The 26,294-nt window shown below is 45.9% G+C and overlaps 1 protein-coding gene across 1 annotated transcript; it reads right to left on the bottom strand.

Annotated features, from left to right (window-relative positions):
- slc30a2 (solute carrier family 30 member 2) lies at positions 1–22,392 on the bottom strand (the record flags this gene model as incomplete). The annotated part of the gene is made up of 8 exons (XM_084453594.1): positions 1–146; positions 4,080–4,214; positions 5,446–5,551; positions 7,057–7,270; positions 7,486–7,639; positions 7,766–7,912; positions 16,814–17,007; positions 22,301–22,392. 8 exons carry the CDS (start codon positions 22,390–22,392, stop codon positions 1–3), a joined length of 1,188 nt encoding a protein of 395 aa, XP_084309720.1.
- Between the last annotated feature and the right edge of the window lie 3,902 nt (positions 22,393–26,294).

A 26,294-nucleotide genomic window follows, 5' to 3' on the forward strand; every position in this document is an offset into this window, starting at 1 on the left:
CTAGTCCATGGGGTCTTGGCAGTGGGAGCAGTACGCCATGTCTTCAGAGTAGGGCTCCACCTGGATGGTGCTGCTGGTGAAACCAAACTTGGTCTGGAGGATCTCTGTTGCCTCCTGCAGGACAATCTGGGGATCAGCGTTCTCCTCTGAGGACAGAAAGAATACTGTGATTCAATACTGTGATCAGATGGGTGGGGTAGGCTTCTGTTTCCGCTCCTAATAATAATAATAATAATAATGTGATGGCCTTCGCTTGATCCTCTAATAAAACTTAAGTTCTACAAAAAAAACCTCAAACAAACAACTTAAATCACACGTGGCAGCCTTCATGCATGTAGCCATTATCTTCATGTGACAAACTGGCTGGGTTTTGAAACATTTTTTGGCTCGTCTTCCTAATTGCAGAGTAAATGCGTCTGTGCTCAATCAGTGGCCAATCAATCAATTTGGCCGGATGTAGTCCTAGGCGGGGGTTGGGTGGGGTTGCCAACAGCGATGTCCGATTGGTGGAGCTTCTTCTTCTTTGTGTGGGTTTGATGTTATCCTCTCCCTCCTCCCCCAGGCTCGGGGATATCCTTTTACCATCCCGAGCCTGGATGAGGGGTCACCCGGGCTATATATCCAGGCACACCTCCAGGAGCCACGTCACCATTTCGTCCTCCATAACCGTCAGGCCATGCATTCCGTTGGGTGTCCGATATATCGGACAGTCCTGGATGACGTGGTCTGCCGTTTGTTCCTCAGTGCCACACTCGCACGCCGCAGAGGATACCAAGCCCATCTGTGCATCAATGAGCGGAAGCGTCCGACACCGGTCTGGAGGCGATTAAGCCTCACCCACGCCGGTCTGGGTTTGTCCATCCCGGGAGGGGAAGGAACGGCGGCCGGGATGAAATCACAGTCTGGAGGCGTTTGCCTCCCACTCCACACGCCAGATGTAGTCTGCCCATCCTGCCTTGCTGATGTTAAGATCTCTGCATTGCTGCAGGAGGTCCCGTGCTGCAGGCACAAAAGGGTGTCTTGACTTGAGATGCCACTGTTGCAGTGAGCCTGTCATGGAGCAGGTGGTTAGGCTCCACGGCCCGGCAGGCCAGACGTGCTGTGGTTCCTGTGCGGCGGAGGCCAGCGGGCTGGATGCCTGCAAGGATGGGAAGGTTGTCCACAGGAGTGGGACGCAGGCATCCTGTCACGATGTGCAAGGCTTTGTTGATAGGCGGGTCAATGAGGCGGGTGTGAGCGCTGCAACACCAAACCGGTGCGCAATATTCACTAGTCGAGTAGACCAGGGCTAGGGCTGCCGTTCGTAGTGTATTGGTGCCACAGCCTGATTGGACCAGTCACCTCATCAACGCCACACAAGCTGTTAACTTCTTGCGCAGTGATTCGAGGTGTATGCGGAACGTGAGCGACCTGTCCAGTGTCACACCGAGATAGGTTGGTTCGGCGCTGCAAGGCAGGAGTGTTCCATCGATGTGCACTCGGAGCTCACATTTAGCTTCCTTATTGTTAAGGTGGAAGGCTGTCGACACCGTCTTTGCATCACTGAGCTTCAATCTCCATTTTCGGAGGTATGCCGCTAGTGTCTGCATGTCCTCCACGGCCTGCCAGTCTCCAGCTGAGTACACCAGCGCAAGGTTGTCTGTGTAGGCATACTTCTTGGAGACTGTTCGGCAGGTTGTAGATGTTATAAAGGAGGGGGGCCAGGACAGATTCCTGGGGGACGCTGTTCTTAAGGCGTCGCAACCTGCTTCGCTGTCCGCTACCGGTGGTGAGGGTGAAGCTGTTGTTTCAGACAAGCTCCATGATCATGCTGACCATGTGCCTGTCCGGCAGCAGGCGGAGCAGCTTGCAGGTGAGGCCGCTGTGCCATACGGTGTCATAGGCAGCCGTCAGGTCTATAAAGATGGCTCCGGCCTTCTTTTAAGCCGAAAAGCTGTCCTCAATGTCTTGACTCATCAGAGTGACTTGATCTATGGTCAATCTCCCACATCGCAACCCGGCGTGCTCCTGTGGGAGCAGCGGGTCGATGATTCTTTTGACCCAGGCGTAGATGAGACGCTCAAGGCTCTTGAAGGGGATACATAACATACATAAGAGGGCTTGAGATAGGGTGGTAACTCTTGGGGTCCCCTTGAGGCTTGTTCGGCTTAGGGATCGCGACAACTAGGGCTCTTCTCCAGATTTTGGGGATCTTGAGTTGGTGCAAGCAAGAAGAGAGGACCAGGACCAGGCAGGCGCAGCTTGGACTATAAGCTCCGGGCAGATAGAAGGTTGAGCTCACGCTGTTGCACTGAGGGGGATGTTATGAGGAGAACGATCAAGCTTGCAAACTTACAAGATGGCACAGGAAACGCCAAGGAAAATGCATAGCTACAGGAAACAATGAATAGACAAAGAACTGGACTGGTTGGGACAGTCGGAAACCAACCAAACAATCAGTGGCACAGGTCTCCTCTCAATCAATTTAGTCAGTTGTAGTCCTAGGGTCCGCTATTGGGGCAGGATTGCCAACAACAACGTCTCTGATTAGTGGAGACATTGCTGTTGTTCTATAGGATTGTGGGTAGTGTATTTTTTTCCTGTATGAACAGCAGTAGTTTGAGGGGACAAAATGAGGACACTTCAAAATACTGTCAAATTCAGTTTTTGAGAAAATTCGGAAATATTTCACACTACATCTACCATGTTATGAAAATTGTATATATATTTCATGAACTTGAGATTTATTGAGCGAGTATTTGCAGTAGCTGCTTACAGTACTGTTCACAGTAAAACATTTTGATGCACTGTGGGCTTAATTTTTGATATTTCAAAAATCTGTGAAGATTGTTTGTAGAGGACAATCTGAAGATCTAGTGTAGCAAAAGGGGTGTCAATTGACCAAAAAATGTGCGAGATGTAAAGTTTGATTGTTTTTTCTGTTTTTCTGGAGAAAAAAATCAGTAAAACCTGAGTGATGGACTTCGTAATTCCTGCCAGCTCAAAGCATGTGGACGTTTCTGCTCACTTGGGCCTACATTTTGGTGGTGGTTGCAAAGTGTGGTGCGTACGGCTGACTTATGATTTTTTAAAGTTTTAAACTTCAGACAGTTGCTGTAGCGCCACTATCAGGACTATTGGCCCATAATGCCAGTTGAGGACTTCTGGCATAGGACTGGACCTACAGTATGTGCAAAGTGTGGTGATTTTTCATGCATGGGAAATCAGACTTCCTAGGAAGAAGAAGATTCAGAATACTGGAAAATACAAGAGTGACTGGCAGCTGAGGCTGCCCGGCCCCTATTATTATTATTATAGTTATTATTATTATCATTATTATTATTATTATTATTATTATTATTATCATAGTTATTATTGTTATTATTATTATTATAGTTATTGTTATTATTATTATTATTTTTATAATACTGTGATCAGATGGGTGGGTAGGCTTCTGCTACCACTCCTATCCCATAACATCAACACAAGTCTACTGGGAACAAACAGACGATTTGTGATGTCACGTTGTAAGTTGTGCCCAAATAAGGATTCCAGTTCTAAGCGATTTTCTCTGAAAAAAATTAATGTGATTGTACTTGATCGCCCCTATCAAGGTCTGTGGTTAAGACAGGATTTGTCCAGATGGGTGTTCTGCCCCATGTAAATTCCTCTGACGACTACCACTCGATCTTCTGAACTGAAGCTGCAGTATGTAGCGTCTGTGCTTTGAGCCTGCTATGCTACACGCTCGTCTGATGGAGTAAGTCAGTCTGCTTCACTCACGGTTTGTGGGTTTGGGTTCACCCACAATCCCATAAGGCCGTAGGGGAACGCCCTGTGTTGCTCACTGTGACCTCAGCATGACAGGTGTGGCCATGCCCTCCAAGCTGTTTTTTTTTTAGATGTTAATATCGGGGTACAAAATGACATCAACAAGACACTAATAATAGGTCTATGTACTTTCTTTACATGGCAAGCACTACCACACGTAAATTAAGTTAAACTTGAAAACAACTTCATTGGTAGAATCTATCCTACCAGGTTCTCCTGTTATACCAGACCAGGGTCTGTGCTGCGATCAGTTCTACTGTCATACCCACCAATGGCCACGTGGACAGAGACCAGGGTTTGTCCTACGGTCAGGCCCCAGAGGTGCAGGCTGTGCATGGCCTTCACCGCCTTCAGAGACAGCAGCACCTCCTTCACAGAGTTGAATTCTACGCCCTTAGGAGCTCCTGCGCCACCCCAGGGTTCAGAGGGAGGGACAGAGAGAGAGATAGCAGGTTAGCTCTTTATTCATGGCTAAGTTTTATGTGAGACTGCTTGAGACAGCAGGGGTTCATTGGAATCAGGGACGTGCACAGATAGACACGAGGTGGTGCTAGAGCACCTGCCCTTTGCCCTCTGGACAAGGCAAGTGCACTTTTGACAGTTACTTTTTTTTTTTTTTTTTTACAGTGTAGGCCTACTGTATGTGGCCCATGGTGACATCGATCAATTCTCGATTAAAAGCATGTAATAATAATGCCCCAAAATGCGTTGTAATTTTGCCAGGAACCCCCCCCCCCCACACACACACACACACACACACACACACACACACACACACGTGCCCGCAGCACACCCGTGCCCCTCCCCTCCCAGCAGCAGCACTGCACACAACACACACCTCTCCTCTACTGCCCCATCCAGAGTGCCCGAGTGATGATAGCAGGGCCGGACTGGGTGAATATTTCATGCCGGGAGTCATGCCCATTTGTTGACAGTGGGGGGGGGGCAGGCCATTCGCCGCGGGCCAGGCCAGAACTCCCGGTGCTCCCGATGGCCAGTCCGCCCCTGGATGACAGCTAACCAGCCAGGTAACACAAACGAAAAGAGTGTATTGTTTGCCCCCTAAGCCTCAGTTGCCAAACTATAACCTAAAGAGAGCCTAAATTAGCTGACTGCCCACCTGCATAACAAGCTAGTCATAATCAATTAATGGATTTAATGTAATGATGCCCACCACACGACCAATGTCGGTAGAATTTGTTGTTGGTATACTTTAGCTGAATATTTAATATTATGTAGTAACCTTAGGGCTGCCAAGACACGCGTTTCAGCCTCTTCTCACGCTCACACGCCACACTTCACAATTCTCACGCGGAGAAATGAGCAACCGCTACATTCTACAGGCCCGTAGCCAGGGGTGGATCAAACGAATCGAACAGGGCAAAAGCCACCCCCCCCCCCCCCCCGTCAACATCTCGCCACGCAAGATGCCCTCATTTTTCACTGAGCACCTGCCCCCAAAATGTCTGTGCACGCCACTGATTGGAATTGTTAGAATCCATATTCTTTATATGCTGATTTGATCTGGATGCACTCTCATCACCACTTGTGAGTGTGGAGTGAATGGGAAATCCCATCCCCACTGAGTGTTAGCGGTACCATTAGAACCAGTGTGATTTAGGCCGTAGCTGATACCTTCCATGAGGATCCTGAAGACGTCTCTGAGGATGGTGAGGGTGGTGCAGAGGACGAAGACGGAGAACAGGAATGTGCAGACAGGGTCGGCCACCTTGTACTCTGGCTGCAACCACAGGATGACCAGACATTGAGACACACAACCACAGGACCAGGACCAGACATGGAGACGAGACATGATGACAACCACAGAACGACCAGACATGATGACAACCACAGAACGACCAGACATGATGACAACCACAGAACGACCAGACATGGAGACAACCACAGGACAACCAGACATGGAGACAACCATAGAACGACCAGACATGATGACAACCACAGAACGACCAGACATGATGACAACCACAGAACGACCAGACATGATGACAACCACAGAACGACCAGACATGGAGACAACCACAGGACAACCAGACATGGAGACAACCATAGAACGACCAGACATAGAACGACCAGACATAGGTTAACTTTAACTAGCAACTAAATTAACTCGCAACTAGGTTAAATAGCAACTAGGTTGAACTTTGGGCGTGGCGACCAGCGGCAAGTGCAGCTCAAATGGCGTCTTGTCTGAATAGCCCTTTAAGGGGTGTCAGATGGTGTGCTCTACAGACTGCCATAACACATTAGGCCACAGAGAAGAGAAGAGCAGTCAGCCAAGGTGACACATGCAGCCGCAACAGCTTGCAGAGCCTGGGGACATTTAAAGGAGTAGTAAAGGGAAAATGCATGTTTAGCCCTGTTTTAAGGTTACTTATGATCATATACAATGGTTCGGATCAAGACGTTGACTAAACTAGCACTTTTGAGAAAGTCTGATGATTGTTCTACCACCGTTTTGGTCATACAATGGATGTGGATGGGCACCGTGAAAAATCATTCAAAAAACATGTTAAACACTCAATTTCAAAGACAAGAAACTCGCTGAGGTGTTAGTTGGCGTTCTGGCATATAATTCGCCATAAAGTAAGATTCTAGTAAATCTGGAAAGGCTTTTTTAAATATTGAGCATAGAACAATTTAGTCGCAGCACATACGTGTGTAAACTTCCACAAACTAGGTAGCCTAGCAACATAAACAATAACAATAGCTACCGTAAGTAGTTCCGCTTCCTGAATCCCCTCTGTGGATTGATCTACACATCTACAATGGTCGCTTCAATACAAGTCAATGGATTTCATAAAATTATCAATAAAACCCTACAGGATTCATAATTTGCGGCGAATTTGATGTCAGAACACCAACGGACACCAATTACCCCCTCGGTGAGCTTCTTGTCTTTGAAATCGAAAGTTTAACATGTTTTTGAAAGATCAAGACCAAAACGGTGGAAGAGCAATTATCAGACTTTCTCAAAAGTGCTAGTTTTGTCAACATTTTGATCTGAACCATTGTATATGATCATAAGTAACCTTAAAACAGGGCTAAACATGCATTTTCCCTTTACTACTCCTTTGAGACCATTCGGATTGAGCTTCTTAATGTCCAATACTATGACTGCCCACATGTCCAATTGTTCTATCAACGGTATAGTATAATCAGTAGTAATTGCAGATTATACCAATAAACATGAAACAATATAAACATGATCGACGACGTGTGGCGGACCCGGAAGTAGATGACAGTGGCGGCCACCATGACGCCCACGCTCTGCAGGAGGTCTCCCACCACGTGGATGAAGGCGGCACGCACGCTGGTGTTGCCGTGGCCGCCCAGGAGGGCGTGGCTGTGGCCCACGGGGCTCTGACCCTGCTCATCGATCTGCCGGTACCCCGCGCCGTGGGCGTGGAAGGTAGTGGAGTGGTGCAGGATGTACGCCATGCTGCAGAGGGACACGCCCAATAAACCCAGACTCAATAAACCCAGACTCAATAAACCCAGATTTAATTAACAGAACCCAGACTCAATGAACAGCTGCTCAACTTCCTTCCTTACAGTTCTCTCTCCCTCTCCCTTCCTCCCTCCCTCCCTCCTGGGTAGTGTTGAGTGTTTCCGATGGGTTCACCAGAGCGGTATGTGACCATCTGATCAACTCACATGATGTTGACGATGACAGCGCAGCCTGAGGTGATGAGCATCACATGACCGTCGATCTCGTAGTCGTTCCTGACGATCCTCTCGATGGCCAGGTAGACCAGCACGCCCGTCACTATCCAGATAGACAGCACCGACACCAGCGCTCCCAGGATCTCTACACAGCAGGGGAGAATACAACACACTAGAATAGACCACACTAGAATAGAATAGAATAGAATAGAATAGAATATAGAGCTGTGGTGTAGCATAGCGGGTCACAGATAGGAGGTCTGGGACCGACCTGAGCGGTGCCAGCCGAAGGTCATGGTCTTGGTGGGGGGTCTGGAGGAGATCCACAGGGAGAACAGGCTGACCATCATGCTGCCGAAGTCTGTCAGCAGGTGGGCGGCATCAGTCATGATGGCCAGGCTGTGGGCCAGGTAGCCTCCTGACCAAGGACAGAGACAGACATGGGGGACACACACAGACAGCTACAGAGGGAGTACTACTTCACAGTACTACTACCAAGATAAGATAAAGATAAGTTGAACTTTAATAGGGCAGTGGCTAGTGGCAGTGCAAACTAGAATGGAGAAGTAAGACGCCTCCTTCCCTCCACTAGTCTGAGGGTCCACCTTGGGCAAGTGGTAGTAGCCCCCCTAGCCCTCCTACCTGGGGTTACAGGTAAAAACTCCTGATGGAAGAAGACCTGAGAGGAAGAGAGACCCGGGACCCTCGTCTGGAGCCAGGCCCAGACGGAGGGCCCGCCTGCGAGCGCCTGGTGGCCGGTCTTACCACGGAGCCCAGTCGGGCCGAGCCCGGAAAAGCGACGTGGAGACACCATCTCATGCTCCATCCCGTGGACCCACCACCCGCGGGAGGAACTGTCGGGGTCGGGTGCGCTGCCAACTAGGTGGCAGTGAAAGCGGTGGACACCGACAGACCGGACCCGGGTGGCAAAGGCTGGCTCTGGGGACATGGAATCTGTGACCTCGCTGGGGGGGAAGGAGCCAGAGCTTGTGAGGGAGGTGGAGCGATACCAATTACACCTGGTGGGGCTAACCTCCACGCACAGCACCGGCGCCGGAACCAAACTCCTGGATAGGGGTCGGAACCTGTTCTCCGGAGTTGCTCACGGTATGAGACGTAAGGCAGGTGTGGCTATACTAGCTAGCCCCCAGCTGAGCGCCTCTGTGATGATCACCCCAGTGGACGAGAGGGTCGCCTCCCTGCGCCTTAGGACTCTGGGGGGGGGGAAACTCTGATTATGGTTTGTGCTTATGCACCGAACGGCAGTTCGGAGTACTCGGCCTTCCTGCAGACCCTAAGTGGAGTCCTATTTGGGGCTCCTGCAGGGGACTCCACTGTCCTTTTGAGGGACTTCAATGCACACATGGGCAATGATGGAGGAATTTGGAGGGGCGTGATCCACCAGCCACCACGATCTGAACCCGAGTGGTGTTTTGTTGTTGGACTTCTGTGCTAGTCACGGTTTGTCCATAACAAACACCATGTTCGAACACAAGGATGCCCACAAGTTTACCTGGCATCAGAGCACCTTAGCCTGAAGGTCGATGATCGATTTTGTTATCGTATCATCTGATCTGAAGCCATGTGTTTTGGACACTCGGCTAAAGAGAGTGGCAGAGCTGCCCACTGATCACCATCTGCTGGTGAGCTAGTTTCGATGGTGGGGGAAGCCTCTGGACAGACCTGGAAAACCCAAGCGTGTAGTTAGGGTGAACTGGGAACATCTGGAGGAAGAGCCTGTCCGGAGAGATTTAAATTGCCACCCCCGGCGGAGCCTCTCAGGCATCCCTGTGGAGGATGGGGACATCGAACATGAGTGGTCGGTGTTCAAAGCCTCCATTGCTGAAGCTGCGGCTGGGAGCTGCGGCCTGAGGGGCATAGGTACCTCAAGGGGCGGTAACCCTCGGACACCGTGGTGGACAGCGGTGGTCAGGGAAGCCGTCCGACTGAAGAAGGAGGCCTTCCGGGATATGTTAGCCCGGGGGACTCCAGAAGCCGTTGCAGGGTATTGACTGGCCTGGAGGGCTGTGGCTTCAGCCGTGACCAAGGTAAAGCAGTCGGTGTGGGAGGAGTTCGGAGAAACCATGGAGAAGGACTTTCGGTCGGCACCAAAGTGTTTCTGGAAGACCATCAGACACCTCAGGAAGGGAAAGCAGGGGACCATCCAAGCTGTATACAGCAAGGAGGGGACACTGCTGACCTCAACTGAGGAGGTTGTTGAGCGTTGGAAGGAGCACTTTGAGGGACTCCTGAACCCGACTAATCCACCCTCTACGATCGAGGCAGAGCCAGACAATGATGGGGGGTCATCGTCAATTTCCCTGGAGGAGGTCACTGAGGTAGTCAAACAACTCTGGACTGATGAGATCCGCCCAGAAATGCTGAAGGCACTGGGTGTTGAGGGGCGTTCTTGGTAGAGACACCTCTAACATTGCGTGGAACTCCGGGTCAGTGGAGTGGCAGACTGGGGTAGTGGTCACAATATTCTAAAAAGGGGACCAGAGGGTGTGTGCCAATTATAGAGGCATCACATTACTCAGCCTCCCAGAGAAAGTGTACTCCAAGGTGCTGGAAAGGAGGGTCTGGCCGATAGTCGAACCTTGGATTGAAGAGGAACAATGCGGATTTCGTCCTGGTCGTGGAACCACCGTGGAACAACCAGCTCTTCACTCTCGCAAGGATCTTGGAGGGGGATTTGGAGTTTGCCCAACCTGTCTACATGCGTTTTGTGGACTTGGAGAAGGCTTACGACCGGGTCCCTCGAGAGGTCTTGTGGAGAGTTATGTGGGAGTATGGGGTGAGGGGGTCGCTACTTAGGGCCATCCAAACCCTGTACACCCAGAACAAGAGCTGTGTCCGTGTCCTCGGTAGTAAGTCGTCCTCCTTTCCGGTGGGGGTTGGCCTCCGCCTTTGTCACCAATCCTGTTTGTGATTTTCATGGACAGGATTTCGAGGCGTAGACGTGGGTAGGTGGGTTTGCATTTCGGTGAGCTGGGGATCACGTCGCTGCTATTTGCAGATGATGTGGTCCTGATGGCATCATCTGCCTGCAACCTCCAGCACTCTCTGGATAGGTTCGCAACTGAGTGTGAAGCGGCTGGGATAAGAATCAGCACTTCTAAATCTGAGGCCATGGTTCTCAGCAGGAAACCGGTGGTCTGTCTGCTCCGAGTAGGAAATGAGTCCTTACCCCAAGTGAAGGAGTTCAAGTATCTGGGGGTCTTGTTCATGAGTGAGGGAACCATGGAGAGGGAGTTTGGCCGGAGAATCGGAGCAGCTGTTGCGGTTCTGCAGTCGCTTTACCGCACTGTTGTGACGAAAAGAGAGTTGAGCCAAATGGCAAAGCTCTCGATCTACCGGTCTATCTTCATCCCACCCTCACCTATGGTCATGAAGGATGGGTCATGACCGAAAGAACAAGATCACGGATACAAGCGGCCGAAATGAGTTCTCTCCGGAGGGTGGCTGGGGTCTCCCTGAGAGATCAGGTGAGAAGTTCAGTCATCTGGGGAGAGACTCAGAGTATAGCTTCTGCTCCTTTGCGTCGAAAAGAGCCAGTTGAGGTGGTTCGGGCATTTAGTGAGGATGCCTCTTGGGCGCCTCCCTAGGGAGGTGTTCCAGGCGTGTCTGGCTGGGAGGAGGCCGTGGGGGTAGACCCAGGACTAGGTGGCGGGACTACATCTCCGCACTGGCCTGGGAGCAGCTAAAGATTCCCCAGGCAGAGCTGGTTGATGCTGCCAGGGAAAGGGATGTCTGGGGCCCCCTGCTGGACCTGCTGCCTCCGCGACTCGACCCCAGATAAGCGGATGGATGGATGGATGGATGAACTTTAATAATCCCCCGGGGGGTAATCTGGGCATTACTGTGTATACAGTTAGGTCCATAAATATTTGGACATTAACACAATTTTCATAATTTTGGCTCTGTACACCACCACAATGGATTTGAAATGAAACTTTCAATATATGCTTTAAGTGCAGACTTTTAGCTTTAATTTGAGGGTATTTACATCCAACTCAGGTGAATGGTGTAGAAATTACAACACCTTTTATATGTGGTACCCCCCTTTTAAAAGGGACCAAAAGTAAATGGATAAACTAACAAAATCATAAATCAAATGGTCATTTTTAATATTTGGTTGCAAATCATTTGCAGTCAATGACAGCCTAAAGTCTGGAACCTATAGACATCACCACACGCCAGGTTTCGTCCCTGGTGATGCTCTGCCAGGCCTCTACTGCAACTGTCTTTAGTTCCTGATTGTTCTTTGGGTGGTTTCCCTTCGGTTTACAGTAGTCTTCAGCAAATGAAGTGCATGCTCAATTGAATTTAGGTCAGGTGATTGCCTTTACATTGCAGAACATTCAAAATCTTTGCCTTGAAAAACTCTTTGGTTGCTTTCGCAGTATGCATCTGCACTGTGAAGCGCCATCCAATGAGCAGAAAATATTGCCCGAAACACTTCAGAATTCATCCTGCCGCTTGTCAGCATTCACATCATCAATGAATACAAGGGAACCAGTTCCATTGGCAGCCATATATGCCCACGCCATGACACTAAACATGCTTCACTGATGAGGTGGTATGCTTTGGATCATGAGCAGTTCCTTCCATTTCCATACTCTTCTCTTCCCATCATTCTGGTACAAGTTGATCTTTGTCTCATCTGTCCATATGATGTTGTTCCAGAACGGTACAGGCTTTTTTGTTTGTATGTTTTGGCAAACCATAATCTGGTCTTCCTGTTTTTGAGGCTCACCAATGGTTTAGTGAACATCTTGTGGTGAACTCTGTATTTACTCTGGTGAAGTCCTCTCTTGATTTGTTGACTTTTGACACAAACACGCCTACCTCCTGGAGAGTGTTTTTGATCTGGCCAACTGTTGTGATGGGATTTTTCTTCACCAGGGAAATAATTCTTCTGTCAACCACCACAGTTGTTTTCTGTGGTCTTCCGGGACTTTTGGTGTTGCTGAACTCACCAGCTCAACGATGTGCAGAAGGACTTTAAACTCTCAGATCTCATAACTTTGGGGGAATTCAAGTCCGTTTTAAAGGACAGAGAAATGAGCTCTCTTGGCTCCTGTGATTGCCCTGTCGTGTAATCTTACTGTTGTGTGCCTCACTGTACTGTAGTTTATCTGTTCGTGTGTTTTGTTGTAACCATGTTTTTATGCTGCCAATTTTGGCCAGGTCGCTCTTGGAAAAGAGGTTTTTAATCTCAATTAGTTTTTTACCTGGTTAAATAAAGGACATTGATTGGTTGATTGACCAGTGAGTCATTTCTTTTTAAGAATGTACCAAACAGTTAATTTGACCACACCTGATGTTTTTGCCATCTGTCTGATGGGTTTGTTTAGATTTTTCTGCCTAATGATGGCTTGCTTCACTGATAGTGACAGCCACTTCGATTCCAAAGAGAGTTGACAGCAACAGATTCCAAATGCAAGTGTCACACTTGAAATTAACTCTATACCATTTATCTGCTCTCTGTAAATGAAATAACAAGGGGACAGCACACACTTGGCCATGGAACAGCTGAGCAGCCAATTGTCCAGTTACCTTTGGTCCCTTAAAAAGGGGGGGACCACATATAAAATTGTTTGTACACCATTCACCTGATTTGGATGCAAATACACACAAATTAAAGCTGGAAGTCTGCACTTAAAGCACAACAGCCAAAATGATGAAAATGGTGTCCATGTCCATATATTTATGGACCTAACTGTATAATACTAATAAATAGTACACAATAATTCATTATATTTATAAAGCACTTTTCATTGTGAGACAATCACAAAGTGCTGAAAAGCGTTCAGCCAACTTTGCCTATTTCCCAGATGCGTTAGCTAGGATATCAGAAATATCATATACAGTAGAGCAGGGGGTTTCAGACTTTTTTCAGGGGACCTATTTTTCTATAGAATTTCAATGTGACCCCAAAAATACGTATGGGAAATCAACCAACGTTTGTCTAACCATGGTTACCTCTAATAGGAAGGTTGAGCCTGCCTTGGCCTCATCCATGTAGGGAGCATGCAGCGGCTGTTATGCTTTTGAGATGTGCTTGCCATAGCTTCAGGGTCTTTTGGAAAGATATCCAGTATCTGTTTACAATGAAAAACACTTGAATGTCGCTGGCTTGCTCTTTCTGCCCTTTGTCGTGTGTGTTATTATAAACAGGCATGAATTGCAGTCGGTGCACTTTTGTGAAAATGTGGCAGCCATCACAAAGGGTCTGCAGCGAACACTTGGGACATCTGCATGTTCAGAAATAAATACGCATTAGGCTACATGGCTTTAGATTAAACAGATCAAACACAGTCCAACTCTGCCTTCTTACTCCAATGGGCCAGTTAAGCCTATTCTATGTCTAGGTGCAACAACGCATCTTGGCTTGTTCTGAATGCGGTCAAACTAAAAGATTGATGGAGTGTACACATACCCATAAATGTACAGTTATGGTTTTGTCAGCCGCCCTATAAAGCCCCGGGGGTTGCGACCCTGTGTTTGAAAAACTCTGCAATAGGGGACCATGTGCTTGAGTCAGCATAACTTGTCTGCAGTGGAAGTAGAAATTCGCTGAAAACTAAATGTCTGCATCTCTGCAAGGGGGGGGGGGGCAGGGGCTTTTCTTGGAACCAAGAACCTAGTATAACAAATGGCTACTAGAAGTTGTTAAAGGAAAATGCTCGTTTTTGACAACCTGGACCTTATTTACGACATATTATAAGAAGTTTGACTCACCCAGATCACTTTTGTGTTGTTCGGAGGCCTGTAGAAGAAATTTAAAATCCAGCGCGAGCCAGTATATCCATGTAATGGCGGCGCACGGGGCATAGGGAATGCAGGTTCTCAAAATCCATTTTCGGCCGCTAAACGGTTGTTTTCATCAATCACATTGCATGAATCGACAGTTGATATTCCTCTACGCGAGCCATTCTTTCGGTTTTCAAATACGTGGTCTGTAGCCACTGTAATATGATCTTTACAAGCCTCTCCCCCACTTGCTCCAGCACGCATGCGCACAGGCCAGCGCGCAGCCTGCTATTCTCCGGCTCACATTCTCTGCGCTACGATCGTAGTTGGTGCCGAGAATATTGTCGTCGTCATTCGTCAGCAACAATCCGATCGTAGCGCAGAGAATGTGAGGGAGCATAGCCAGTGTAAAGATCATATTACAGTGGCTACAGACCACGTATTTGAAAACCGAAAGAATGGCTCGCGTAGAGGAATATCAACTGTCGATTCATGCAATGTGATTGATGAAAACAACCGTTTAGCGGCCGAAAATGGATTTTTAGAAGCTGCATTCCCTTTGCCCCGTGCGCCGCCATTACATGGATATACTGGCTCGCGCTGGATTTTAAATTTCTTCTACAGGCCTCCGAACAACACAAAAGTGATCTGGGTGAGTCAAACTTCTTATAATATGTCGTAAATAAGGTCCAGGTTGTCAAAAACGAGCATTTTCCTTTAAATAAATAAATAAATAAATAACAAAATAAGATGTTTGAGTTTAAGATTCTTAAGTTAGAGTTAAGTCCAGGACGACGTCACACGGTGGGTGGCCTGGAGAGGTACACTGTCGACAACCAGCTCTGACCCGAGGGGGCGGAGTCTCGCCATCAAGCCACTATCCATGCCACGGATCCCACAACTAGAGACACACTTGTCTTCACCGGTGGGGGCAGGTGGGTAGCCCAGAGAGGGGTCCACAGCCCCCGACCAAATATAATGCAAGGGGGCGAAGTCTTGCCACAGACCCCACAAATCAGCCCCTGAGCGGGCTAGAGACACACGGTTTTCACCAGTGGGTGTATGGAGATTGCCCGGAAGTAACTGCACTACACTCGAACCGCTCTGATGCGAGGGGGCGGAGTCTCGCCACCACGCCATGGACCCCACGGCCAATGGGCCTAGGATATAGACAATTAACTACCAGTGGAATGGTGGTGGAGCATCCATCGGGGACCCGCTGTAGGTCCGCTAGCCTTGTGTTATATTCCGCCAGAGGTCCGCCAACTCGTCCATCGGGGACCCGCTGTAGGTCCGCTAGCCTTGTGTTATCTGGGTTTATCCCTTACCTTTGTCCAGAAACAGAAGTTGAACCAATTGCAGCAAAATAGCTAACGTTACATCAGTGTAAGACCTGGCCTGGTTATCTGTAGTGTGAAGAGAATGGATGACTTGCACAGGAACCCAGGTTTTTATATAGAGTATCAGAGCGTCATGCTCTGATCACGCTCACCTCCCATGCCTCTGCGGGCTGCAGCTCTGGTGGCAGGCCAGTCGTCTCGCTGAGGGAAGATCTTTGGGCAGTAAAACTCTGCGTTTCCCGAACTGCATTTCTCTGAAAGGCCATTAAGAGAGCAGCCCGGGGCAGTACTGGGCCTGTGGTGCAGCTGAATCGACTGGACGCGTCTCCTCTCCTGACTGACTTCAGACACCCTGGTGTTCACTGGTTGGTACAGGACAGCCGTCATTGCGTCGCTCGTCAGTATTGCTTCCCCCCTGAATCGCCCCTTGCTGGATTCAAACTCCGATGAACACCACTTCAGCCAGCTATGCTACCGAAAAGCTACCCATCAATGGCACAGGTGAGCGGTATTTACACTGAGGAGTGAGTTTATCCAATTAAACTTGGTTACAACTACGGCAGTAATGAATGCTGTCATGCACAGTAGGTGGTTCAGTTGTCTTACAGTAACTCAACGGATGTAGGTTTTGGGGATAAGCCTCGTTATTCGTTTTTTACTGACGAATCAATGGTGGCGAAATCTTTTGTCCGCCCAATCGGATTCAATCCAGACTATGTGAAACAACAACAACCTAGCAGTCGCTCTGCCCAACACGATTGTGACTGGCTTAAAGAAATACAGCATTTTTCCCCCCTATGACAGAATGAGTAGTCCAGCCAGACCTTTCTCTAGCGCTGGCACAGCACACATAAAGTGTGGAGATAAACCTGGCTATGAGAGACCAGGCTATGAGAGACCAGGCTATGAGAGACCAGTGGTTCAGAAACTCACACAGACACGAGGCCTGAGGACTTGCTAGTGTGCGTTAGGCATAGCGGCACCTCAGACGCCTGGGTAAGGCTGGTCTCACCTACGACCTCTCCTGTCATGAAGAAGAGGCAGACGATGGGGGCTGGTCTCACCTACGACCTCTCCTATCATGAAGAAGAGGCAGACGATGGGGGCTGGTCTCACCTACGACCTCTCCTGTCATGAAGAAGAGGCAGACGATGGGGGCTGGTCTTACCTATGACCTCTCCTATCATGAAGAAGAGGCAGACGATGGGGGCTGGTCTCACCTATGACCTCTCCTATCATGAAGAAGAGGCAGACGATGGAGGCGATGTACAGCTTCTTCTTGGCCAACCGTTTGTCCTGGCTCTCCTCACACGCCGCCTTGTTGCCGTGGCAATGGGCGCCGACCGGTCTCTTGAGCTCGATGGTGCCCTCTGCGTCTCCGTTCCCGAAGGGCAGGCTGGGAAACTCCTCCTTACTGGACAGAGAATATAACAAGTTATACATGCATCTGGATGTTTGTCAGTAGGAGAGTCATAATAAGGATGTGGTAGCCCATCTGAATGAGACCTTGATTTTCTTTGTTCCCTTTTAGAATTTATGGTGGATGGTTATGTGTGTTTCATATTCCCTTCGTGGCAGAGTTGCAAGAAGGAAATCTCTTTTGAAAATAATTCACAGTCTTGAATTCACCAAACCAACAGTTGGACCTGTGGTCTTGTGGTCAGATTAAACAAAAATTCCGCTTTTCAGACATTATGTTTGGTGTCCAAAGAATAATGTTGAAAAGCACCTCATGCCTATGGTGAAACATGGTGGCGGATCTTTAATGCTTTGGGGTTGTTTTGCATCCAGAAGCCCGGGGGTCCTTGTTAAAACATATGGAACCATGAACCGTAGCGTGTACTATACCAAGACATTTCAACAAAGCCCATGTTCCCTCTGCCAGGAATGGTAAATGGTAAATGGACTGCACTTATATAGCGCTTTTCCACCTTAGCGGCACTCAAAGTGCTTTAGAATGGCCTCTCATTCACCCATTCACACACCAATGGCGGCAGCTGCCATGCAAGGTGCTAACCTGCTCATTGTGAGCAATTTGGGGTTAGGTGTCGTGCTCAAGGACACTTCGACATGTGGACAGTCGGAGCTGGGATTCGAACCGCTGACCCTTCGATCATTGAACGACCCGGTCTACCAACTGAGCTACAGCTACACCTTAGCTGCAGATGGACCTTCCAACAGGACAACAATCCATAACATATGTCCAGAGCAACTAAGAAACAGTTAACAGAGCACACGATCAGTGTCCTGAAGCGGCCATCTAAGTCTCCATACCAGAATTCAACTGAACAGTTTGAGGTTCGAACTGAACAAAAAACGCAGTCAAACCGAACATTCTGCATGGAGGAATGGCTGAGCCCCCGATTAAATATATGGTTTGGGGATTCATGGTTTATTTTAAAGGATCTCACGGTGTGAATAAAACAGGAGTCTACTGTGGCTCTGCCCCGTGTCACACACTCACAGATAAGATCAGAATTTAATCAGTGTAACAAATGCTGAGTTGACCATCTCTCTCTCCCTCTCTCTCTCTTTCTCTCTCCATGTGTGCAGTGAGGAGAATCGGCATGATGTGACTAATGAGCTGTGAAAAGGTAATTTAGGCTCCAGGAGATATCTGAGGAGGACCATGTCTCTGAGTCCATCAGGAGAGAGCCCAGGGACAGCTGGGCTGAAAGAAGCCGTCCGAGTGGAAAACAGCCTCCGTTTAATCACACCACGGGGACATGAGAACACATACGCCCCCACCAAATACACTACCACCACCCCCCAAATACCCCTCCCCCCCACCACCACCACCCCCACCAACCCACCAACCCCTCAAACCGCAGCAGGCTTGTATATAGCATAAACACACATACAATCCCTGTACACACATCACATCAACACATACTGTACATATAAAAAACAAGCATGGGACTTAACATTAGCCATAGTATCGAGTTAAATTCACTTCACCAGTCTTGACTTAAATTAATATCCTTAATGTATCTGATCCTCTGGGATTCCATATCAGTGGTTCTCAAAGACCAAGTGTTAAGTAAACCTATACAGAATGTTCCCGATAAACACACTGCTCAGGCTTCATGTTCTCAGACAGAAAGACCCCAGGAGAACATGTTCTCAGACAGACAGAGACACAGACGGGGACACAGACACAGACAGACACAGATAGACCCCAGCAGAAACAGACACAGACACAGACAGACAGACCCCAGCAGAACTGTCCAGGTTCTCCGCCTTCTGTATTAGTGTCGGCCTATTTCCTGGACATGGCACCGATTCAGAGCAGTGCCAAGTTGGTAGCAGTGGCGTGAAGCCGGCAGCTGGCATCTCTACATAGCTAGTCTATAGGCCTACTGTGTAAATAACAGTCATTGAACTCTGCCAAAGCCTAAAGTTCAACCAAATGGTATATTATGGATATTTAACAAAGCAGTTTAATTCAGACGACCTCACCAGATCACCACGTATATTTATTAATAATTAATCTATGCATTTATCCTTGATTTTATTAAGGTTGGTTGATATTATCAATGAATGAAAGATACGGAAAATCTCAATGCAGCACCCCAGAGCCCTGGAGGTAAGGCAAGTTACTATTTCTAACCACATTACAGACTATTTACTTCCGGTCTATGAATGTCGCAATTCATCATTCGCCTCACTGTTGTCCTCATTGTCCTCATATGGTTGACCTAGCCCGTCTATTTTTCCCAGACGGTCGTTGTTGCATGTGGCTGCACACTTCAGCCTGACAGCCAGAGACCTCAGGCCAGATTCAGCGGCGTGTGAAGAACCGGTTTTGAAGGCGGTTTGTATGAGCACACGAAATATATATTTTGCTATTGACAATTATAATTGCTCAGGCAATATATGATTGTAAGGCAGCATATCGCCTGCTGTAAGGTTTGGTGAATGCTTTTATTTGTGTTTATGCGAGCAGGCTAATATATCTGTAGGGAAGACAATTAACTGCTTCTTGTCTAGGATTGCTCAGCAGTATTTTAATTTCTCATGTGTTGGATGGAAGAGTTAGTGTGCACCATAATTATGAGGTGTTTTGATCACTAAACCTTCAGGTCTATTGCGGTGTTGACTGAGGCCAAGAGGCATTTTCTTTTCCTTTTTTACAGGGCTCAAGTGTAAAATGATAGATCTTTAATAAGTCCCCGATGATGTAGTAGGCTAGGCCAGAGAAAGAGCGTGCTGGGGATATAATGGGATGGGAACGGAGGTATTAGATGGGAGCGCGGGAGAACTTGAAGGGCGCTGGTCTGACATCGATCTGAAATGTCATCAGCGGCCAGAGTTGATACCTACAGAAAGGACCGTCTGTCATGAGGCCAGGAGCCATTCCTGTTGGCCGGACCTATAACCCAAGGCTCAGTTTCACCAGGGATTAAAATGGTTGCCGTTACGAGTTTAACAACCTACACCTCGCAATGATGGGAATATTCGGCCACTAAACACCCTCACCACAAAACCGCTTACCATTTCCAGATTTTCTGTTTGTTTAATTCTCTTGCAATAACCAGTCTCTTGCAACCTGTTTTAAAGATAAACATTTTATTGCAGCAAGCTCCCATACACTCAAGATGAGAACAGACGACTCTCTCTCTCAAGGGACAAATTCGTGACAAAGTGCCCGACGTCCCCAAATGGCCTCCTGGGACACGCGACAAACAGAATAGCTGATCTACATCCTCCTTACGCTGATGCTGGTGCTGCTCTCTAGGGCTCTCGGTATCTAACATAGCATATACTAGCATACTCGTCTCAACTTCTTCAGAGACCTCAAGGACCGATATCTGATATCTGATCTCATCCCAGCAGATCCATGGTCCTGGCGTGTCTGCCTCAGTTAGCTTAGGCGACTACTCCATAGCGGAGGAACGGCTCCCTAATAAGTCTTAATTATGCAAGTTGCTCAGGACAGGGTGTGAGTCATGTTTTAATAGCCTACTTTTAGGCTTATAGCCTACAATATGAAAATCCAAAAGGAACATTTATTATGATGAGTATGGTTATTACGATTATTACGAGTATTGTTATGATTATTATGGTGATTATTATTATTATTATTATGAATAATAATGATTTATCTAAGACCTTTATTATCAACAAACTATCATCGTTTTTGTCCTCTTTAGGTTTCTATATCAACGCACTTTCAATAGTAACACTTAACGGTGTTTTTTTTAAACGGTATTGGGTTTTTGTGCAGCCTACATTTTCTGAGAATTGTAGACCTACTTTAAGTTTTCTAAATGGATCTTACATAAGCCTATAGCATTCTAGGGTCACACACACACACTATATATATATATATATATATATATATATATATATACATATATATATACATATACATATATGCCAACTAGAAATTGTCTTAAAAGAAAAAAATCGGCAAAACATAATTGTATTGCATTGTGGGATTCTGCGTTTAATTTGCTGGGACAGATTATTATAATATTTTTTTGGCTTTTCATTATATCCATTTGATTATAGACTGGGTCTCTGTCCATGGTGCTGAAATTCAGATCAATATCAATTGTCTCAATTGTTTTCTAACAATAAAGAACATCCAGGAGCTACTAAAGGGCACTTAACGTGAAGGGCAGCATCCCAATGTTTCAGAGCAGAATCTTAACATTCAGAGTTAATTCGGCCTGTTCACATAAAGAGAATTGGCTTGACGAATAAAACATAATTTCGAGGGATTTTTCAAACATGCTCACTCTATTTTCTGGGTTAGTCTATTGGGAAATATTTGTTTAGTCTACATGTTCTGATATTTTCTAAATGACGGATGAAAAAAACGGTCTTAAAATATCTCATACAATTTTATGTTAGACTCATTTCATGATCGGCTATTTTGGTTAAAACAAGTTAAAATGTAAACTCCTGAATCGTGCTGCAGGGCTGCTGGTCTCGCGTGTTTCTCCGGCCCTGTGTCTTATCTCCTAATGAGAGATGATGGGTTTTTAGCAGTGTTCAATGAACCTCCCCCGGGCCATCCGTCAAACTCTGTCCTGGACCAAGCCAGGCGTGGAAATGAATCTGCTCATTCACATAAAACACTAATAACGCATGCAGCCGACACTCACAGACAGCATGCGAACAGCATGAAAACAGCTTCTCTGTGAGTAAAGCAACTTTATAGTCGTTACAGGACACGTAGGCTATCGCTTGGTGGATATTGTCAACGAATATGCCCGTGTCTTGTATTGTAGGATAGCCTACCTATAGGCTGTAGGCTATCATTGAAGATATTATTTTAAAGAGATTCCCACATCACACGCTGCATGGTTTTGAAATAGCCTACAGCAAATACTGCATTATTGTAATTGTAGTCTATAGAAGACTACGTGATTCCTGAAAACGCACTGATGATGGGCCTATAAAAAGATATACCATCATGAATTAAATTAGTCACATTTGTATTAAGCGACTTAAATTGTTAAATTATAGGATAAATAGATTAATTCTCTAAAGCAGTCTTTAACATTATCTATCTAATGCAAGGGTAGGCTATACATTGTAGCTGGGCTACAATATAATAGGCTAGTGTGACATTAATAAAACCTGATTCTGAATAAAAAATACATTTTCAGAAACATGCACTGCATTTTTACAATAGGCTACAAGCGATGATCACATCCCAAATGCAGCAAAAAAGGATTACATGCCAACTGTTTTACCTTTTCAGTTTTAGTGAATATATTTTTGCATTCTTCTCGTGTATAAGGTGCGATTTCTCCGAATTCTTCTGTGTGGTGGTATTATTTTCCATGGCCGTGTTGCTCGATCTTGTCGTTGTTATTTCTGACAAGAATAATCTGTGGGTGCTGCAAGAGTTTGGGAAAGCGATAACTCCGACCTCTCTCTCTCAAATGACACTGCGAAAAGTAACCCAGGCTGTTCCAGTCGTGTTCACCAAATGAGTGAATCCCGTCATCGCAAACAGCTTTCTGTCAGGTGCAAGCTAGTTTCCGTCAGGTGCAAATGGTTGCGACAATTACCCTTCTCTCTCACCGAGGAACTTACTCAGCTCTGGGTCCGCATGCTTTGGTGCAGATGTAAGTCACAGCTGCCTGGAGACAGCCAAGCCCTTAAAGGACTCGACAGCTTGTATGGGCTGGCTCGATAAAGTGCAAGGTAGTTTTGCCATGCTTCACTTGAGCCAAATTTGCCTTTTTTCCTGATCGAGGTGCAACAATTCTTTTGAATGAACACTACTTGACGGCTAGACCAATCAGAGCACATTACATCAAAGCAAATTTAACACACCAATTTGATGTCAAAGAGCCTATAATAATAGTATCATATAGGCCTAATTTGTAGGTTATAAAGAACACAATTCAGTAGATGTAAACAACTTTTTCATGCGCTCAATTACATTTTCCAAGGACATACAAGCTACTGTCTTGTTTGAAAGGCAAATATTCCACACAGTTAACAGTCATGTATTGTTGTACTTTTATCGTATTCAGCTTTCTATAGTGTGTGAGTGTTTGCATTAGTGCAGTAGATCAGTGCTAGTAGAGCTTGTAATTAGTCTCAACACCGGACTCATGAAAGTTCTTTCGTAAGCTACGCTAACTATGTACACATATTGCAGATCTCTCTATGGGAGACACTTCGACCCAGTCCCAATGTCCACCCTGAACCCTCGAGCCCTGAGCCCGCACAGATATTGACGTCATCTGGTAAAGTACCTGAGTGCGAGAGGCTGCAAGGACTCGAAATAGTAGCCTATAAAAAGGAATGGGGCAGCACTTGCGACATCGTTGACGTCAAAGCATATGTCTTACTATTGTGGGTGTGGGACTTATTATTTTACTTTTCAATTTTACTTAATGTTTTTTTTTGTAGGCCTACATGTAAATTCATTTTGGGCTGAGTCAAATCTGTCACGGCTCCGCCGCACCTGCCTCGACGGTCCATTTGAGTAGCCTAGGGTGTATCTGACGAGCCGCAGAGCAGGGTCTACAGCTTGACCTGGGTCTACAACTCGATGTGGGGTCTACAGCTCGATGTGGCTAGTGCGCATGACCGAATTTGGGTTGCCAGGTTCTGTTAAATAAGAACCACATATGCGGTATTATTGTTTTGATTATGAACATTCCATGAAATGGTGTAATAGTGTAGACAACAATAATAATAATAATTAAAGCTGCTTCGCAGCGATGAGGCGGGGCCAGGCAATTTCCGACATGTTTAGGAGCAATAAGCGAGAGAATAGGACAACAAGAAAGTTGACATTCCAATGTTCATTTTGTACATTCGTATCGTAAAACATTTGTAAAAAATTTTGATGCGTTGTAAGCTCCATTTTGATAATTCAACAATGGTCAATGAGTTTGTGAATTACAGTCTGAAGATCCAGTGTAGCAAGTTTGGTGTTAATTGATTGAAAAATGTTGGATGAGATATGTTTATTAATTTTTACAGGTTTTGTTTGCTTTTCTTCATAATTGAACATTAACTTCAGCAGCTGTGTACTCAGTCAGTTGCCAATCAATCGATTTAGTCATTGTAATCCTCGGCGTTGGGGGTTGGGTAGGGTTGCCAACAGCGATGTCTCCGTTTCGTGGAGCTTGTGTTGGATTATGGGTAACGTAGTTTTCTCTGTATGAAGTGTTGGTTTCAGAGGACAGAATTAAACATATTTTAAAAAAATCAATTTTTGAGATAAAATTCTCAAAAAAAATCATACTACATCTTGGATATGTGGCTAATGTTGTCACTTTTTATGAGGACAATCAGACATTGATTTGGCGAGAATTAATAGGAACTATATACAGAACTGTTAACAGTAAAACTTTTTGATGTGCTGTGGGCTCAATTTTTCATATTTCAAAAATCTGTGAGGATCGTTTGGTGAGGACAGTCTGAAGATACAGTAGATCAATTTTGGTGTCAATTGAACTAAAAATGTGGGAGGAGATAGGTTTGATAGGTTTTACAGTTTATGAAGAAATCAGAGTGATGGACTTCAAAATTCCTGCAAGGTCAAAGCGTATGAAACTTTTGTCTCACTTGGGCCTACATTCACGTGGTGGTTTTACAGTGATAGCACCTATGGCTGATTTGTTATGATTTTTTTAAGTTTTAAACTTTAGACTGTTGCTGTAGCGCCACCTTCAGGTTTATTGACCTACAATGCAGGTTGAGGACTTTGGGTATACTACTGGAGCTATGTGCAAATCTTGGTGATTTTTTGTCCACGGGAAGTTAGACTTCAGTGGAAGATGGAGAATAATAATAATAATCAAGATTCCTGCAAGGTCAGAGTGTATGAAAGTTTTGTCTCACTTGGGCCTACATTCACGTGGTGGTTTTACTGTGATGGCACCTATGGCTGATTTGTTATGATTTTTTAAAGTTTTAAACTTTAGACTTTTGCTGTAGCGCCACCTTCAGCTTTATTGACCTACAATGCAGGTTGAGGACTTTGGGTTTAGTACTGGAGCTATGTGCACATTTTTGTGATTTTTTGTCCACAGGAAGTTAGACTTCAGTGGAAGATGGAGAATAATAATAATAAGTAAAACATTTTAATGCATTGTAAGCTCAATTTTGATAATTCAATAATCTGGTCAATGAGTTTGTGAATGACAGTTTGAAGATCCAGTGTAGCAACTTTAGTATTAATTGATTGAAAAATGTGGGTTACAGGTTTTGTTAGCTTTTTTTTTTCATAATTGAACATTAACTTCAGCAGCTGTGTACTCAGTCAGTTGCCAATCAATCAATTTAGTCATTGTAATCCTCGGTGGGGGTTGGGTAGGGTTGCCAACAGCGATGTCTCAGATTCGTGGAGCTTGCGTTGGATTGTGGGTAACGTAGTTTTCTCTGTATGAAGTGTTGGTTTCAGAGGACAGAATTAAACATATTTTTAAAAATTCAATTTTTGAGATAAAATTCTGAAAAAAATCATACTACATCTTGGATATGTGGCCAATGTTGTCACTCTTTATGAGGATGATCAGACATTGATTTGGCGAGAATTAATAGGAACTATACAGAACTGTTAACAGTAAAACTTTTTGAAGTGCTGTGGGCTCTATTTTTCATATTTCAAAAATCTGTGAGGATCGTTTGGTAAGGACAGTCTGAAGATACAGTAGATCGATTTTGGTGTCAATTGAAAAAAAAATGTGGGAGGAGATAGGTTTGATAGGTTTTACAGTTTATGAAAAAATCAGAGTGATGGACTTCAAAATTCCTGCAAGGTCAGAGCGTATGAAAGTTTTGTCTCACGTGGGACTACATTCACGTGGTGGTTTTACAGTGATAGCACCTATGGCTGATTTGTAATGATTTTTTAAAGTTTTAAACTTTAGACTGTTGCTGTAGCGCCACCTTCAGGTTTATTGACCTACAATGCAGGTTGAGGACTTTGGGTATAGGACTGGAGCTTTGTGCAAATTTTGGCGATTTTTTGTCCATGGGAAGTTAGACTTCAGTGGAAGATGGAGAATAATAATAATAATTAAAGCTGCTTCGCAGCGATGAGGCGGGGCCAGGCAATTTCCGACAAGTTTAGGAGCAATAAGCGAGAGAATAGGACAACAAGAAAGTTGACATTCCAATGTTCATTTTGTACATTCGTATCGTAAAACATTTGTAAAACATTTTGATGCGTTTCAAATTTTGATAATTCAACAATCTGGTCAATGAGTTTGTGAA

The sequence above is a fragment of the Borostomias antarcticus genome (genome assembly GCF_949987555.1).
Source record: "Borostomias antarcticus genome assembly, chromosome: 19".
NCBI classification, from domain to species: domain Eukaryota; kingdom Metazoa; phylum Chordata; class Actinopteri; order Stomiiformes; family Stomiidae; genus Borostomias; species Borostomias antarcticus.